Raw genomic sequence first — 19503 nt, 5'->3', positions numbered from 1 at the left:
ACACAACCTGTACTACTCCTTGCCAGCATTATGTTGTGTGAGATCAGCTGTTCCTATAGGCAACAGCTGAACAAACAAAGCAATTAAGAAGTTTCGCCACAATACCTTTATTGGAAGAAGGCATGCCTTGCTTTAGGTTTGGAGAAATTTTACATTATAGTTGTCCTCGCGCTGGCCATCTAGATGCCCCTCCATGCTTGTGCTTATAGTTGTCCTTTGATTGAAGACTTCTTCAGTATCTTCATAGTGCATGTAAGGGCAGCTTGAAATAAAGAACAGTAGAGGATTCGAAATCAATAGACAATCACAACAAATTGTATATGACATACATGGTTAAAGTCGGCAAGCAACGTGCTTATCAACTATCCCAGCTACCCACCTTTCTACTGTACATGACATATAAAACAAACCTTTCATAAATTGAACCAAAATAAAAATTTGCATTGACTTGAATACCTAATACAAGTGTTTGAGAAATAAAACGAGCAAATTAAAATTGCACAACTATTCAGTGATATTCAGCACATTGAATTCAGCCGGATCTCCCTTAGTTTTCACAGTAGGCTCGCAATAATTCAAACTCAGATATTTAATACTCATGGTCAAACAAATTTCAAAAACTTGGCTTGCCCCGCTACGTTTTCAATGTATTCATAAGCCGCTTAACTCGAACGGCGCTTTCGTGCAATTCATACTTTTTGTTCTCGCGGCACCGTTGAGCGCACTTCTTTCTGAGCACTGGAGCACTGTGGAGAAGGTGTTGCTTTTCCGCAGTGCACCGGTGCTTGGTACGAAGTGCACTCAACGAGGCTAAAGCAGAGTAGAGCTGTATATAGACTGTTTTACTGAAAGAGGGGGAGAGGAAAGAGGAAAGGGCTACTGGCGTTTTCCCCCTTGCTGCAGCGTTTGAAAGAGTGAAAATCCCAGATGAGAGGCTTCGCCGGTGTTGGGCGTAGGCACTGCTCGCACTTTGTTTGCGCTTTCTTCTCTGTTTTAAATTCCCAAACTTAATTAAAGCCACGGGCTTTGATAGCGACAGTCATCGGGACATCATTGCTCGGTTATAGGCTGCACGAAGAACGACAGAAAGCGTCGAATTCTGCCGAGGACCTATGTAGCTTGCATGGAATCTGGCGAGTGCGGCTGCAATGTCTTTAAGCCCCATCTCTTTCCACATGACCCCAAAAAGACCTTTCCCCAACGCCATCCTCTCCATTGTGCTCGGAACATTTTGTGAATGGAGCGTGCACCGCACTTAATGCTGTACCGTCAATGAACATGGAGTACGCTCTCAAGGTGCATGCAAGTGTTCTCCTGATAATTGCTGTTTCAGCTTGTAAAATATTGTAACTGAGTTTATCTTAATATTGATATTTTGAAGTATTTACAATGATTTTATTTTATTATCTAGAGCACTTAGTTGAAGGCTGAATACCGCCGTTGGGTGTGGCTGGAAATTGTCAAAAAGTTAGTCCTATTGCTTTTGCCTGAATCGCGATCTCCTCCGCGATACCAGAGAGCCGTGAACCTCTGTTGACCGTCACAGCGCGACTAGATTATTTTTATTTTCAAAATTAGTACCTATTGTAGCTGGAAAGAAACCTTCAATTTATGTTGCTGAAAGTTGAAACATGCTCATGCATCGATGTTTATAAATGTAGAAACATGCTCCTTCATAGGTGTTTATAAACGTTTTATTTGAGGATCCCGTGGCGACAAGTGTGTCTTTTGTCGAGAACTGAAAACAGCAAATCCGAGAAGCGCCTATTGCCGGAGCGAGTCGATCAATGACTCAACGATTCGAAATTGATGCATGAGCATATTTAAACGTCAGCAACAGAAATTGAAGGTTTCTTTCCGGCTACATTATGTACTAATTTTGAAAACAAGAAGAATCCAGTCGCGTTGTGACGGTCTACGTGGGTTCACGGCTCTCTGGTATTGAGCAGGAGATAGCGATTCTGGAAAACTGATAGAGCTAACTTTTCGACAATTTCCAGCCACACCCGGCGGCGGAAATGAGCCTTCAACTAAGTGTTGTGGTCGATAAAACTGAGTCATTGTAAACACTTCAAAATATCAATATTAGAATAAATTCAGTTACAAAAAGTTACAAGCTGAAACAGTGATTATAAGGAGAAAACTTGCACGCACCTTGCGAGCGTACCCCATGTTCATCGATCGTACAGCGTTAAGTTCGGTGCGCACTCTATTCACAAAATGTTCTGAGCACAGTCAAGAGGATGGCATTGGGGAAAAGTATTTTCGGTTTACGGATGCAAACCACTGCTGCCGGAAATCGGGGTCACGTGGAAACAGCCGCACTCGCCTTGCCGAATTCCGTACAAGTACATAGGTCTCCAGAGAGTATTCAACGCTTTTTGACGTTATTCGTGCACCCTATAACCGACCAATGGTGTCCCGATGACAAGGGGACCGTCGCCATCGAAGCCCGTGGCTCTAATTAGGTTTGGGAGTTTAAAACAGAGAAGAAATGCAGGCACCCAACACCGGCCAAGCCTCTCATCCGGGACTCACTCTTTCTAACGCTTCAGCAAGGGGGAAAGTGCCGGTAGCCGTTTCCCTTTTTCTCTCTCGCTCTCAAAATGGCTCTACCCACGATGAAACTGTATACAGACATCTTGGTCAATGAAAGGAGCGTGCAGAGCCAGGGCACGCACCAGACGCATATAGAGGGCTTGAAAAGCTCTCTTTTGGCCAACCAGAAGCATAAAAGAATCTCCTAGCTATGGTAGCGAGAAACAGTTTTAATAAGTGTGTAAGTATTAAATGTAGTAACTCTTCATGGTTATGGTACACGCAATGTTTCGATTATGGCTATGCAAGAGGATGTAAGAAAGGAATGTGTCACTTGATCTCTGTTTTGGTCAAAAGAAGTCTGACCATTTCGACGGCAAATTCCTGGCACTCGGCGCCTGGCGTATGGATTATGTAAAATGTTCTGTTGGTCGCGCATGCTTTTTATATCTTCTATATCTTTATCTATCTTCTACGTGATGTTGCATGACGGTGATGGAAACATCATGTGCACCATATTTCCAGTGATCAAGTTACTTTGACACACTCATTAGTTGTGTTTCTCGCAACCACCACCAGGGCATTATGTGCAGCTTTTGGTTGGCCACAATGCATTTGTGAAAACGCTCTGGAACACGCCCAGCCCACCTTCAGCCAATGGTGCTTCCTTATTTGCCTCGTATAGATCCCAATGAATGGTTAAACTCTCTCTATGTACGTCTCTGAACCAGAGGACACATGAGCGACAAAATGGGGTGCTGCGCGGCAGTTTCCACAGCGATTTGCGCGGATGCTGTGATGAGGAGGCATGGCTTTGCGTCGCAGCGTTCATGCAAGTTGCTATAGAAACTGCAGCGCAATGCCCGTTTTCATTACTCATGGGTCCCCGCTTAATAGTCTATAACAGACAACTTTTCTTGCTGGTTAAACAGACTTAATTTTGTTTTGAGGTGTAATGTGCTGCCTAAACAGTCCCTGATAAACAACATTCTTGAGGGGTGAATACACTTGTGTCATAAATTTCACCATGTTTCATAGTGCCATTCCCGCTTATGATTAGTAGGCCTGTGTAGAGGAAATCATCAAATATCTGTTTTGTGTGTGTAGCCATTCATATAGCAAATCATAATTTATCGAGCAACATATTTAGGTGAACTTCTGACAATTCGTGCTTTTGATAATTCATGCAAAATTCGTGGCTTCCTGGAGTTCGAAATAATGAGAGTCTACTGTATGTCACATTCAAATTAATGGTTTAGCTTCTTGGGCTTAATGGGATCTGAACCCTTCTCTACTGGCAGTGCATTAAAAGCAAAATAGTACAGCAATGTATTTCTTCTAGTTTCGTGCACTGGCACAGGCTTGTGCAACTAAGTCAAACTAGCATCAAAGGGAAGCTGAAGCACTTTTTAGGAAATCTGAGTTAGGAGTGGACTTCCATAGCATTTTGTCCCATGAATTCAGTAATCGCACAACGGGGCATGCAGTGAGTCTCTTTTCCACCTGTAATCTGTCCAAAGCGTCGTGATGTCATTGTTGGCATCCCCAAGTCACCTTAATGGTGAGTAAGGGTTATCGGACCCTGACGATGACGTCACTTTCGCTAGTTTTTTTCTTTGTTTTCGCGCTCTGCTTTTTTCGGTGTGTCGCAACATGCAGGGCTACATGGAACTTTTAATTAACGATTACGACGCTCCTACTAACAATTATAAGATAACTTTAGACACCACTTTTAAGGTGCCCTCCCTAAACTTTTTTGTTTTGAATTCAAGGACTTTTTTAGTGTTTCTTTAAACATGGTGCCTATGAAGTACTTCATGAACTTGAAATACTATACCCGTTTTTACCTCAAGAACTGTAGTAAAACAAGATTTCCCACTCTATTGTTAAATTAAAACAATGAGAGCAAAGTTGTTTCGTTAAGAGGTGCTCACCTGATAGGCACCTGTGGAATCAGGCATTGACTCATTGCTCCCAGAACTGAAGAGCTGGCTCTGTAAAAAAAACTATTGTTCACCTTCCTGTGAATATTTTGTACAATTGAAAGAGACAAGAGATATTGTTAAAAATTAGCAATCCTTCTGGGCCCGTTTGCTCGAAGCGCTAACCGCGGCTAAAGTTAGCCGCAGTACCTAGGAGAGGGATTTTGAAATCACGTGACGGGCTCGGTAGGGATGCGGGGAAACATGGGCGGTGCCCCGGTGACTGAGCGCCGCTCGCTTTGGAACTAATATGTCGTTGTAGCTGCAATATCGGGCGCCTTAGTCAGCAACGAATGGTGCAGGAGGCTTTCGCTTTGCCTTACCTCACTTCGATTGCAAAGCAGGAGCAATGACCTCGCCGCATTTTTTAGATAGTCTTTCGATTCTCTCAATTCCTAAGCCTAATGAACGCGATAATTGTCGTCATGGCAACGTCTTTGGAAAGCGGATTGCCTTAACGGGTATTTATAGCACACAAAAGCAGACAGCGTCCCAATAGACCTTTTTCTAAATTACCCAAGCATCGAGGAGAACGCTGGAAGTGTAATTCTACGGTCTGCACGCGCTGGCCTCCCTCTTATAAAAGATTCAAAGTATATAATCATAATAAGGCTTTGACGAACGCACGTGCAAGGCAAAATTTGTTTTAGACTTTTTGCTTTTGAACAATTACTACTGCAGACGCCAGCACGTGCAACGTGTGTAACTACACTCGTAGCGTGCACCTCAGTGCTTGGGAAATTTAGAGAAAGGTTTATGGGACGCTGTCAGCTTTTGTGTGCTATCAATACCCGGCCGATTGAGTCAAGGCAATCCACTTTCCAAAGACGTTGCCATGCCGACAGTTACCGCGTTCATTTAGGCTTAGGAATGGCCAGAATCAAAAGACTATCTAAACAATGCGGCGAGGTCATTGCTCGTGCTTTGCGATTTAAGTGAGGTAAGGCAAATTGAAAGCTTCTTGCACCATTCATTGCTGACTAACGCGCCCGATATTGCAGCTACAGCGACATATTAGTTCCAAAGCGAGCGGCGCTCACTCACTGGGGCACCGCCCATGTTTCCCCGCATCCCTACCGAGCCCGTCAAGTGATTTCAAAATCCCTCTTCTAGGTGCTGCGGCTAACTTTAGCCGCGGTTAGCGCTTTCGAGCAAACGGGCCCAGATGTGCGAACTTTACTGTTCACGGCTGCTAGCAGCAGTTTATGACACTGGTGTTCAATAAAAACAATTAGAGAAAAGTTGTTTCTTTAAAGTAAAAACATTATTTAAAATTGGAAGTGACTTTTACCTTCAAAGTGCTATAACTAGGGGTGTGCGAATACCGAATAGTATTTTTGGAATCGAATACCGAATCGAATCAAGAAAAAAAAGCCTAATATCGAATCAAATATCGAATCGTGATTTTATTTGTAGGAATTTTTCAAAGTGTGCTGCAAATGAGACTATTATATGTGCAGAGTATGCGCCTGGTGTAGAATATGCATCTTGTACGGAACAAAGGCAAGAATGTAAAAAAAGTTCTGGTAAAAAAATAAAAGCAGTTGCTGTTGGACGTTGGCCACTAAAGATCCAATTTTATGGCGCAAACATAATCTATCTACCCTAAACGTCACAAAAGAAAAAGTTACAGCCACGCGTGCTTTTTTTTTTTTTTTTCTCGTTAAAAGCACAACCTAGCACCGCGACTTTTTAAAAAAAAAATATTTGTGTATCTCAGAAAAGGGGCATTTTGCGGTATTTGGTCTCCATTTTAAGGAAGAAAAAAGACAACGGGGGTTTTATTTCGCCTAAATAAACAGATAGGCGTTAAATCTGAGTAAACAGGCTTAAACAATATAATCTGAAGCAAGGAAACAAAACTTGGTTAGGTGGCGCAAGTCACCGTCCAACTGCCACTATGCATCCATTTTTCCGTCTATCTATCCTGTTTTAGAGAGCTTTGATTTAAAAGAGGGAGAAAGCGAAACTGAAATTACGAAGACTGCTCCAGCGCAGGTTGGTCGGAAGTGCGCATGTGTTGTGTTGTCGCGTGGAAAGAAGGCGAGCAAACAAAAGAGCGACGACGCCTGCCCTGCCAGCCCGATCCCCATCGACGCTTTCGTCTTTCTGTCACCTTCTCGCAGTTCGTAATTCAAACGCGGCTATTGAACGGTTGGAAACCCTCTCAAATCTAGGCACACTATTTTTCCGTTCCGTTTTGTTCCGAATCAGAATTTGCGGCTTGCGGCTCCAAAAGAATGACGACGATAACTCGGCTGGTTTCATCGGCGTGGTTAACGTAGTTTTCTTTGTGTGATCGTGCAGTCGCCGATTTCCGTGAATGCGGAAAGTGTGTTCTACATCGGCGCTCGTGAAAAAAAATTAGGCATGGCGCGGCGTAACGGGATGTTTCGGTTGTGATTCAAGGGAAGATTTTGTCACGATCGTGAGTAAATCTGCGTGCTACAAAGTTCGTGGCGTTCGTTAATTTTCTTTTTTCTAACCTGCGCGTTAGATTTTTGTGGAATGGTAGGAACAAGAGGTGTTTCTCGCATGGTCTGTCTAATATCACGGCGCTTACATCGGGAGAAAGAACGGCTTTTTTGTCAGCTCCGCGCCGACCGCGCGTCTTTGGCCAAATATATCGAATATTCGAGTGACCGAATACTAGGAATTCGATTCTCGAATCGAATTATTCGGGAACTTTCTATTTTATTCGAATTCGCATATTCGAGTATTCGCACACCCCTAGCTATAACATATGAAATGTAGTGTTTAAGAGGTTGGTTTTTTTTTTTATTTTAAACTGAATGTGTGTATAGGCCACATGACGTCAGATCAAGCGACATCAATTTAGTGATAACTCTCTAAAGATATGTGATGACCTTTGTGGAGAGGATAGCGTCTCTTGTGTCATTGATGTAGCTCCGTAGGCATTGTACTATGGGCTCAAGGTGCTAAATTGACAAAGGCAAAAACTACCTAAATCGGAGAGGATACGACAGACACGATAAAACAGCCATTAGACCCTGCTTTATAAATTTCTGGAAAGAGGAGAGTAAAGCGATCCGGGCTGTCGAACGATTATGCATGTTCCACTAGAGAAGCAAACATTTATTTTAAATTAAAGTTCAATTTCTTTTCTTGTTGTTGTTGTTGTTTTTTTTTTGTTTGTTTCATTTGGCGAGGGTAAGAGAGAAGGTGCTCACAAAAACCAATGACAGATAGCTATGGCATAGCACCATCTGTGTAAGGTTTCTGGTGCCAGAAGACTATGGTACTGAACGTGTCGGCTTGTTGATTATAAGGTCACTGCGGTTTCGAAGGGATTTGAGAGCAATAAACTTTTATGGTGCTGTGTTGCAGTATTTCGACATGAGATTATACATGTCTTTCACCTACATAACATGACGATGTCCAACACCGGTAACCGCCGTGCTGGTGGTTGAGTCGATGGCTATTCACAGCAAGAGTCATTGTAAATGGTGCAGCGCTCGGCTGTAGCAATCACTACGTATCGCGGCCATTGTTTCGTCGGCATGCCCAACGACAATGTAGCCGTCAATAAGAGAAAGTTCTAGTAGCTGGGAAGGGATGCGGCCCGGCATTACTGAGTTTGCGGGACGCATTTCATAGCGGCGAGCGATGGCACTTTTCTACCGCTGTTTACGGTCGTGCAAGCCTTTGCATCTGCTTTGCCCGTTCGTCCTGTTGATGCCCTTGGACTTTCATTTCATCACGCTGTTCAAGCGCGCATTTGGGGTTCTTTGCCAACTCAAGGCGAGAGTATTGCGGCACGAGCCAGGCCAGACACCGATCGGTCGGCGGCGGCTCCTTGAGCATGCCCACCGAGACAGCGCCGCCGGAGCATCTGCTTGTGCCGTCCGCGACACGGTAACCTTTGCAAGGAGTCAAAGAATGCAGGTCTGTCGGTTAGGAAATATCATAGTCGAAACCTGGATTATTTGTTTTTATTTTTTTCTTGTGGTTTAGATTGTGTCAGTAACATTCCATTGTTTACCACTATTTCGAATAAGCGTAATAATTTTACAAGCACCTCCTAGAGTCGTTCGTCAAACGCTTTGGCGCGCAGTGAAGCTTTTTTTTTTACGATACGATAGCCGTTCACGTTAAAACTTCATCGGCAGCATATCAAAACTGTGTGCTCATTGCGCAATCGCACCCAAGCCGAAAGATTGCGCGCGTGCTCTACGTCATCAAGATAAACCTCGACAAGTTTTTGTCTCCATTTCACGTGTAAAAAACTAGGTAAGTACCTTTGTTTAAAATATGGTGCATGTCAGCGCTTGTGCAGGCAGTTAGCGGCATCCTACGCCTTGGTAAGTACATCCGCGCGCTGTGAACTCAACCACGAGCATGGTGCCGCGCCCTGTCCTTCCCTACCGTGATGTCACTAGCAACGGATGTATTCAACGAGTTAATTGGCAAGAATGATGTGGGCAAACATCGATGGAATTATCAGTTTCTGAATATTTGGTGCAATGCGTGAACATATATACTTAGTGAACATATATGTTCACAAAGCTTAGGTTAACTTGATTTTACCAAAAACGCACTAATGCGGCCGCTGGTGATGTAGCGGCGTCCTCGTCCTCATTAATGGCATCATACCCACCGCTCTCGTCGTGTTGGTCGGCCATCGCACACTCGATGCAGCTCCGCCGCTCCGCCGGCTTCGCGATATGCTACAGCCCTCGGGTACTTCGACTAAGCGCAATTGTAAATCGCTGACACCTCCAAGTGGCAAAGCTTGTAACTACGGTACGCTTGGCCATTCATCGCATGATGACGCCAAGGCCGCGCTGGGTCTGCCGCATCTCACGAGATGCATCGCGCTCTTCGATGGCTGACTTTGAAACGCTCGCCGAAATAAAGGCATTTAGAACGAAAAACATGGCCATCCGCTTGAAGTACAACCACGCTATTATCAATTACAGGTACAGCTGATGCTAGAAGACTTATTTCTTAAATTTTTTGTTTATTCCCTAATTCGATTCAGCATATCTTCAATCCCTTGACAGCGATCGTGAATTTATTTTCATGACCCGCCTAGTTGCCAACTGTAATAGTGCTTGCAACTCTTGTGGTACTGTAGCTTCGTTTGGCCCCCGCACTTGTCATAGGCTTTTTTGCACCGCTTTGGAGGATCATTGTCTACTGTTGGAGCACCCATCCACAGCGTACAGCCTGAAAGAACAGAGAGAGAGAGAGAGAATCATCGATGTAAACAGTTATACGGAGCAGTCATTTTACGTAAAAGTTGCCAGAATGTGAGATGTAACCAGTGTCTAGGGAAGTGTACAATAATATCAGGCAGCATACAACGTGCAAGTGTTCGAGACTGAGACCGTCAACAAGACAACCACCACATCCCGGTCTTGCAACTCACAAACATACTTTCCATGCTGCACAAGGTACGCCTTAGCGGAGGGTTACAGCGCATTCACTGAGCGCGACTGGCTTAAACGATGATAGCAGAAACCCAGAAAGACGACGATCGCCGTGACGGTGCATTTTTGCAACCGCTTAATTGACAGACTCCGTCATATAATAGAATCGGCCGTGGTGCGACTTTAAATAAAAGCAAGTATATATCTTTTTATTTTTTACAAGAACCGTGCTATGCTGTGTTGATGTGCTACAATAGTTTATTTATTTTTCTTTTTTTTTTTTTTTGCAAATCGATTACGAATATACGACCTCTTCAAATCAGATACTGACATCACGAGCAATATTCGGGCGTAAACTAAATTCGTATTCATAAAACAATGAGCGGAGTGCATTTAAAATGTTCACAAAGGCGGTGCATTTATCGTACTCAAATTTTATGAGTGTAAGTATCTGGATAAAAACCTTTGAGCCTAAAATAAGCCGTTTATTTCTATGTAGAAAAAGGAAAACGGAAAAAAACTTTCTGGTTGACGCTGCTACTCACAGAAGGCGCCACAGACGTTCGGGTTTCGTGGATCTACTTTCGGAAATTCATCTTAAAGAAGCTCTCAGGTTTTTGCTTTATGTTACGCCATTTGTGAGTGCCAGCGTCAACCACACGGTTTTTTGCCGTTTACTTCCCTGTGCATAAAACAAATACGCTTTTGGACTTGGTCTTATACCCACACTTATTAAATCTGAGTATGCACCACCTAAAGACACCTTTGTGAAAAGTTTTAATGCACTCTGCTTGTTGCTTTAATTGTACGAACTTTTTTATACGCCCGAATAGCGCTCGAGAACACTCGGTAGATTGCGTTCCTACTGCCACGACCACGTTCCTGACACGCTGGCAATGTCTAAAAACTTAAGCCCCTTTATCCTGGAAAAAGTGGCGCCATTCATTGTTGTGCAAATGCTCGAGACACGTGCCTTGCGCCACCTCTGGGAAGAACATGGCTTCTGAAATCTAGCTTAGTGCTGCGCTGTGGCGCCACTATGTTCCCAAGAGCAGCACGATGCACGTGCCTAGTGAATCGACGCACCTTGAGCTACTTTTCCAACATGAAGGGGCTTTACTAACAACGATCGCACTGCTCCACCTTTACACCCTTTCACCTTATAGAATGGCCCACATAAGGCTGGCTCACACATTTGTGCCGCTTGCGTTCTCAGCAACTGAAACGACAGCAACAAAACGTCACCGAGACAAGTGTTCTCCGTACTCAACGTGGCCAGCAGTGCAAGACGTATAGTTTGGCGAAGCCATCATAAGTCACGATTGTCACGGTGTTCTTGTCGTTTCTGCCGTTTTGGTTGTTGTGAACGCAACTATCATAAACGTGCGAACCAGCAATTAAGAAGTACCTTCAAAATTTTCGATCACACTTCACAGGGCGTGATCACGGCTTCTGGAGTGCTAGTTCAATGACCGGTGCAGGCAGTAGCATTGCCAGGGGTGGTTCTTTAGGGTTTCAGCCCCCCCCCCCCCACACACCCCCTATTCACCTCCCTGGCTACGCAACTGGGAAAAGTTTGCCAGAACCCACACTGTCTACTTATTGTCGGCACAATCTGGGTGCTTAGTGTCAGGCTTCTAAACAGTAGTTTAGACCAAACCACGATATTGGTTAAAGCCTAGGTCAGCTGCTAAACTAACTTCTTTAGTGAGCTGACAGAAGGAAAAGAACATTAATAAGCGACGTAAGTCTCGATTTTATTTGCTTGTCTCAAAGTGTTACCATGGGATCGCCCAGCTACTAAAACGTCCCGGTAAGCACAAGACGGCAATCTCTGCTCAAACCCCTTCTTTTTATACTCATTTGGCTTCACCTGCCTCAAACATCATTTTTTCTTTTTCCCCTTCCATTCACTTGGATAAATCGTCAAGTGATACGCTCAACGATTTCTCACGACGTTTTCCATAAACGCGAACGAACCTTCGACAGATTTCTTCGTGGCTAGGTGGCGGCAAACTTTAGGGTGCAAGGAGCAGAGAATTACTAAGAGGCGATGGCTGTTGCTACATCGTGAACTCGCATCAATATTTATTTGGTATGCCTCGCGATGCTGCTGCTCCTCTCACGGAGGTTAGCGGTACCTCGGCTTTTCATTAGTCAAACTCACCTGGTCCGTTTCCTGTATTATAGGTTTTTGTAACTTGACACTGCTCGGATACGTTCATGTATATGAGTTTCCGTTTTTGTTCTGTTGGACGCAAAACAGAGTACATATATGACTTCTTTTCAAAATTCGTTCACAAGCATTACTTGCAACAGGATCAACTCTACACACGAACTGGTTACGAAACATCGTAATCAAAACCCGTGCTAATTATTTTAGTTATATGAGGGCTAATTATAGTTACTTACGGGACGCTGATAGGAAACAAGATGACAGTCACCAAATGCAATGGGAAAAGTTTTCAAGAATAAGAAAATTTCAGCAACTTTTTTAATACATTTGTGAAACATCAAACATGTCTGCAGTTTTGGATTGCAACCTTATTTTTATTACATTTTTGGGGGCCTTAGTGTAAGAAAATGGCTCCCTTTATTTTAGTCTGAAGACTTACTAAGCCCACCTGATCTATCCTATAACACTTACTTTTATCATGCCCAAAAATAAAACAAGTATGTACGTAACTAACCTTCCTGTAGTCACCTACTAATCTTGGCGCAAAGATATAGTCGCGCTGTGAGTCAAACCCCGGTTTAGAATGCACATAACGAACCTAGTCGACGTATCTTTGTGAAATCACATTTTAATGTCTTCGTATTTGATCAACATATCTTTTAGGTAGCTACATTGATTATCGCTAGGCAGCGTTTAAAATAACTTCGAGATATAACTACAGTTTATTTAAAAATACGCATACGTAAACGGGACGAATATACCGGGTGTTTTTAAGAAGACCTTCCAAATACCCTAAAACCAGTGCGTTTGAGAAAAAAGAAAACTCTTTTCATAAAAAAAAAAAAAAATCTTTGGGACCCCCGTCTGAATAAGTGTAATTATCTAACATCTTGTGTACAAATAAAACACATTTTGACTTTGACTTTTGACTTTATATCTATCTATATATATATGTGTGTGCGTGTGTGTGTCTGTGTGTGTGTGTGTGTCTGTTTTAAATGCGTTTAAATGTTTTAGAAAAAGAATGGTAAGGTCGTTGAAAAAAATCTCGACAGATTCTGACGACTCTCAGTTTCGCGCCTGCCGGCCTAGGCCTTGAAGCACTGAAAGGGGTGATCGCAGGCTATAGACCGACACGCTGTTTACAAACAAGCCGGCGTTTGCCCACACCTGGTGTGGGCACTGGGCATGCGCAGAAACCAGGTTCGCGTGAACTGAAGCGTCTGCGCATGGGCAGTACCGTCAACAGCGCCACCGCAGCTGCGTGACGTCAGGGCCGCGTGTTGGTCTATACGGAGGGCAAGTCGTCTGCTTCCTTTGCAGGGGTTGTGGTAGCGTCAGAACGCCGTGCTCTGATTGTTTCGAAATGAAGGATAGTGGGTAGACCTCAAGGCAGCTTGCTTTGTGGTCTACCCACTATCCTACTGTCACAACCAATCAGAGCTCGGCGTCTTTCTGACGTCACCGCAACTCCTGTGCCAGATGCAGACGACTTGCTCTCCGCAATGTCCATGACAGATTAAGACGTGCACGACGCGGCCTATTATGATCACGCTTTGTGCTCCATCCATCAAGTAGCACAAAAATGTATTCCGAACCTCCATGAAGCTTAGCTATTGGCGAGTGGAATAACCTTCCTGAAAGCGTGGTGTGCAGTCCTGTTAGCGTTTTTATTTAGAAATGCTTGCGAAGAACTATTTTGCTAATTTTGTTTGTATGCATGCAATTTAAATGAGTAGTTACTCTTTACTTTTTATAGTTTTGTGTAATCCCAATTTTTGATTTTTTGAGTCTCACGTATTTTGTGTAATACAATGTGTTTGCACTTTTTTCTCCCCCCTCATGTAATGCCCTCGGGCAATTTGAGGTAATTCAATGAATTATTGAATTCGGTCTTTGACGTCTTTTTTTTTTTTTTTTTTTTTATCGGCTCATATTCGCAATCTTATTGGATAAGAAAATGCTCCGGGCTCTACGCGCCTTGCATTTTGTAATCCCTCAGTGACTATAAACTACGCAGTTTTCTCATAAAATACGGTTACTCTGTAAAGAAGTATAATATTTCTGGAAAAAATGGGCATTTTAATTATGTAAATTCTTTAAGGTCGATTTCCTTACTTTAAATAGAATGACATGGATAACATTCTCTTACTTTCAAAAACTCCATTATACTGCTGCATTGCATGCAAAGTGGCTAGCTTGATTAAATATTGAACTTCCTTTTCTTATTTTACTTAACGAACATTTAAAGTGAAGGCAGCATTAGTACATTCATAGAATTTCTCAACAACGTTTTCGGCGAGAGTCAGAATGCCGCTTAGACCCTGAAAGATTCTACAATGATCCTCCACATTGAGAAACTGCAATCTAAGAATTAACGCGGCTCCAAATAAACTGCAAGATAATTGGTATTTGTAGTTCTTTGCATTTTGCATGGTTTCCAGCATGGGGAGAGCGAAAGGTTTGCAAAAAAGAAAAGCCCTTTGAGAAATCAACTTACGTTTTCTTGATTCTCCGTTATCATAGAAAAAAGCATTGCTTTCCTTTGCGTAGAAGCCTACGACAACATCGTCCTGCTTACCTAATCTAAAAAAAAGATTTAATAAAAAGTTAAGGGATGTATTGGCTTCCTACACACACAATACGTACCGGACGTTGGAAGACCTAGATTTCATTTCCTGGCTCCACTTTTATTTTGACTTTCGGCGGTTTCGTAAAACTTTGATTCCTTCGATCAAGTACGATTTATACAACGGCATATTTTCGAATATATTTTTTCTCTCTCTCTCTTTTTCTGTTTTATTTTTGTTTCATATCTATGTCTCCCCGCACTGTCTCACATAACTACAGCCAAGCGAGGCGGCGGCTCACTCCATCTGTGCGTAAATGAAACGTTTCAACAACATGGTACGCCGCCGCGATTAGGCCGACCATCCCCGTACAAAGATAGGTGCCAAGCGGGCCATTAAGGCACGTAGAAGCGCAAGGTGACACAAAGCTCTAGGAAATTAACTTCAGATAACAAAACAATCATTAGAAAACTGTACATTGCATAGACTAGCGTAGCGCTGAAGGAGGCGTAATAAAAACTTTCAGGAGATCGTCTGCTGATCTGATTAGGGCGATCCGTGCGGCGACACTTGGTGCGTATCTTGAGCGCCTGTAGGGGGTCGGAGTAGGTGCCCATCGCTGATGTCTTAACGTTCACGAAGTAGCTGAACGCATTTAAGGACTTGTAGGTTTTGAGTCGTTCTCAAGTAGATGGGTCAAGCTGGTTCGCAGCTGGTTGGTGAAGGTTCCCAAGATGGTTCGTGAAGGCTTGCCCAAAGTACCTTCGGTAGATTTGTCATTTTTTGAGGAACAGGTGCTCGTTCTTTTCATCCAATGAGAATAAGTGAATTTTTTTAGATGTCGCAGTCGCTCATCGGTGGTGAGACTATTAAAGGACGTGCTACTGACTATGGGTCCTCAAAAATAAGTATAAACAATGGCCAACCGGAAGCGACATACTCCCCCTTGAAGATGGTTTATTTGTTTGTTTTCTTCACAGTTGAACACCCTGTATAACATAAAACATACCTTCCCGAGAAAACTCGTTCGTTTCGCAAGAAACGAAAACTACCCTATTTCGCTTCCTTCACTGAGGAGTTATGTGATTGCACATACGATAGAGAGTCGTTTTTGATACCCTCAAATATAATAACGAATACAGAAACCAAAAAAGGACCACACGTTATTATAGGAAGAAAATCTAGAAATCATTATCGCCCTATCAATTATCTCCTAATCTTTTGATATTCTAAGCGCAGCGCCTGCAGCATGTTTTCTTTTGAGTGTTAAGGAACTGAAAAGAAATATTGTCTTTGGTCAAAACATGACAATTCATAAATTGCATTCTAGTGCAGATTGTGTATATCTGCTTTTATTTGTAATTTAGTTCTATTCTAATCCTAAGTGTGAATCCTAATCCCATAAGTTTTATCTTATATGATTTGTTTGTCCTTTACTCTTCGTGGGTTGTAAATGTCAAGCGAACGTATTTTATGCATTGCAAAGTTTTCTCGAAGTAACTCTCAAATGGTTTTCCTCCCGCGACGCCTTATCCCCGCAGAGGACTTTGAAGGCGCCCACTCTCTATGTTTAATACATGTGCTTTAGCAATATGTTTCAATAATATTGAACTAGATTACGTTTAAACCCCGACCTGTCATAGACGGTGCATGCACTTCCGAAGGGATCCTCTGTGAAGCTCTTGAGGAAGTGCACATCGGCCGCGGTGCTACCGCCGTCACCGAATTTAATGCGTGTTCCAGTAACTCTCTGGCATGACGAAGCATGCGGTTGCGTTCCACCATCATTGCTTTCACTTTGGGTTCGCAAACCCACCTTCTCCTGGGCATTGGTCTAATGTTTTCAAATAGTGGGATTTTTTTTTCTTCATATTTTCGGAGATACTCAAAGCTAAAAGGCGCAGGGAACGAAACGTGGCCTCTTCTTGAACTGCATGTGCGTAATTATGCGAAAAATAGGCTTACCTATATTACAAAAAAAGATGGAGAGTTTCTGGCAGGCCCCCATTCAAGTATGAATACTTATGTTTGTCGTACGCAAGCTCACTGCCGCAGAATAGTGCGAGAAATAACGGAAATGATAGACAGAATACTATAAATAGTTTATGACAGTCAAACATGACAGTCAAACACAATGTTCTTTCTTGAGCTGGAACTTTTGAAAGAGGCCGAATTATAAGAATGGCGGGAAGGGGGGGGGGGGCGCTTGAAATTTAGTCATGGTTTACGTGCGAAGGTCAGTTTTCGAAAATGACCTGCGGTAGTCTGGAACCTTCTTCAGGTAAAGACTTCGTTCTGATCAATGGTTAAACTCAAAAGTTTTATTCAATATTTACCCTTCAAGTTAATAAAAAAAACTGCAATTCATGCCCTGTAATTTTCAAATGCACACTTACGGGTCTCTGCTGTAATTTTCGAGCCTGTATAGGATTTTGATGGGATCCTCTTCCAGTTTGTCATCTCCTCCCCACCTTGACACACATGAGTAGTTGCCAAATAATCTATCATTGGTGTAATTACGATACTTCATGTAGTATGTGCCATTCGTAAGGAATGCCTGAAAACAAAAAGGCCGGAAAAGATTACCGAGGCACGTGGAAAAACATCGTTTTTAGGGGGGTGTTTTCTTAAGCCCATGTAAGGTTATGATTATTCCCCACCTCGCGATATATTTTTCTTTACCAGTCTAAAATATCACCAAATCACCACTTTTTTTTGTCTCTTATTTGTCTCTTTGTCTCTTTAACTACGAATACTGCATGTATTTACGTATTTTCATCAACACACCCGACCGGTATTCTGAATATCCCCAGTACGGTTTGCGCTCTACAACATATTGCTTTTCATAATTTCTGTACCTCAACAGGGATAATGTTCGTCTCTGCGAATCTAAAATGTTTAAATTAAGAAGACTGAAAAACAATGTTGAAAATTACTTCTATATGTCAGTGTATTTCATGCGTTTCTTTTCTGGTGATCAGATCGGAAGCGGGGGCGAATTTAAAGGGGGGCGGGGGGGGGGGGGGGGGGGGGGAGGGTAATCTTCCACACTCGCACACACTGAAGGTGAATTTTTTTATAAATAAAATCGCAAAGCCACTTTTGTTTTCACAAATTAATTACTCGTGAATGATAAAACGTTGGCCATCTCTGTTTGTGACATCACATCCGGCAGTAATCTTATATTTATCCATAGCTTCATTTCTTCACACACCCTGATCCCCCAAGCCTGACTCATAAATTCGTTTCTGTTCAAAAGTGGGAACCGGATGGAGACTATTTTATACTCTGCCTAGCAAACTACGGGAACGATACTGATGTTGTGGTTTTGACACTCGTAATTCCTTTGGGCCCGTATAGCGTTAACTTTATGACTAACCTTCCAACATATACAGCGTTTTCCCAACAACTGAGGATAAGGCTTTAAAAATATCACTTTAAATAAAGTATGTCATCGTAATAACGATATCGATGTCAATTTAGAAGTAGGTGTGAATTTAGTGGTGAAAGCTAATAATTAAAACTTTAATCATATAAAAGCTTCTAACTAATTTCTGAAATGTTTACCTTAACTGGGACACTTCAGATATTTGTTCGTCGTCATAATATGCATAGCAGTTGTTAGAAAGAAGCCCTAGAATGATTCGCTTAGTCAAAACTTTTAAGTTTGCTAATATCCTATTCACATACGCTAAACACGAATTTTGTTAATTTTTTTCTTTGTTCTACACCCCTTCTCATATCGCATGAAATGTAATTCGGTACGCAACTGCATGCTCGATGAATTGTTACAATTGCACTCTAGTAAATATATTTCATTAGCCTTTACTCTTCATTTTACTTACACGCTTTTGTTTACAGAAATATGAAAGATCAATGAAGTAGTATTCTAGAAATATGTAAACCAGTTCGCTTATTCTAATTTCTGGTGGCAATGCGAAACTGATGAGCACTTTTTTATGCGCTCTAGAATAAAGGTTTCAGGAAGCTCGCACCATAGTGAAAAACCTCGGAGACGATCGATGGGACACCAAGAAGTTTACAAACACAATACCGTTTCTTAGTTGTGTTTGTCCCCTTTTCTGTGTGTTTCGCCTCGTCTCCTCTTTTTTTTTTTCAGGAGGATTGTTTACTAGTTTTACAGCACAATCACCCTGAATTTAGCAAGCTCGCTTCCTATAGACGTAGAAGACATGGTTGAGCAGCAATATTAGATAAAAACAAGCAGCTACAGATATCAACGCTATATATCGACTGAAAACCGTTATTTTGAACGAAACTATAAGTCGGCTTACCTCAGTTGCATTATATCGTTGCCGTTTTACACTCGCTTCATGCGAACTGAAGATGGACCCCGCCAGAACAAAGCAAGAAACGAACAGTGATGTGCTCATCGTAGTTTTGGATTTAACCGCTCTCCGGTCAACTGACTTCGTAGTATACAAGGGAAGTACGCTATACATGTTAATGAAAAACACAGACTTTTATATTCCCGATTTTGAGTTCCTTGAACCAGGATCTCTGAGCAATGCAGCGTTACTAATACCGCCCACTCACTTGTAGACGTGTACCGTATTGCGTCGTGTATCTTGACGTAAGAAATATTGCGAAACTGTATGTTCTATAAGTCTTCCATTCTTCGTCTATTTTTTGTGGAACAATGATAGTTCACATTCCTAGAAAAAATTTCGTTTCTGCCCTTATAACGTCATGACGAGTAAAATAAAAGTCAGTTTCACAAGTGCTTACACGGGTATCGCTATTTCGTAAATATTCTATGTCAAAGCTTCCACAAGACAAATTTGACTTTCTTGACTTTATATTTGTGCACAACAAAACCTTCA

General features: G+C 42.4%; 1 protein-coding gene across 1 annotated transcript; it reads right to left on the bottom strand.

Moving 5' to 3' along the window:
- Positions 1-9561: 9561 nt before the first annotated feature.
- LOC120843284 lies at positions 9562-19053 on the bottom strand. The gene is made up of 5 exons (XM_040214601.1): positions 18955-19053; positions 17056-17216; positions 14590-14675; positions 12081-12161; positions 9562-9710 (listed from the first exon to the last, which is right to left on the bottom strand). Exons 1-5 carry the CDS (start codon positions 19051-19053, stop codon positions 9562-9564), a joined length of 576 nt encoding a protein of 191 aa, XP_040070535.1.
- Positions 19054-19503: the final 450 nt, after the last annotated feature.

This window comes from Ixodes scapularis, unplaced genomic scaffold (genome assembly GCF_016920785.2).
Source record: "Ixodes scapularis isolate PalLabHiFi unplaced genomic scaffold, ASM1692078v2 PGA_scaffold5__190_contigs__length_132052651, whole genome shotgun sequence".
In the NCBI taxonomy this organism is placed as follows: Eukaryota; Metazoa; Arthropoda; class Arachnida; order Ixodida; family Ixodidae; genus Ixodes; species Ixodes scapularis.
This window is presented reverse-complemented; position numbering and strand designations above follow the sequence as displayed.

What these genes read in the sequence shown, in the direction of transcription:
- LOC120843284 (XM_040214601.1), bottom strand. Translation starts at nt 19,053, where the DNA reads ATGAGCACATCACTGTTCGTTTCTTGCTTTGTTCTGGCGGGGTCCATC. An exon ending in GAAAATTACAGCAGAGACCC is followed by an intron (nt 14,676 to 17,055) that starts GTAAGTGTGCAT and finishes TCTTTTTTTTAG; the next exon opens with ATTAGGTAAGCAGGACGATG. An exon ending in TAATACAGGAAACGGACCAG is followed by an intron (nt 9,711 to 12,080) that starts GTGAGTTTGACT and finishes CTGTTCTTTCAG; the next exon opens with GCTGTACGCTGTGGATGGGT.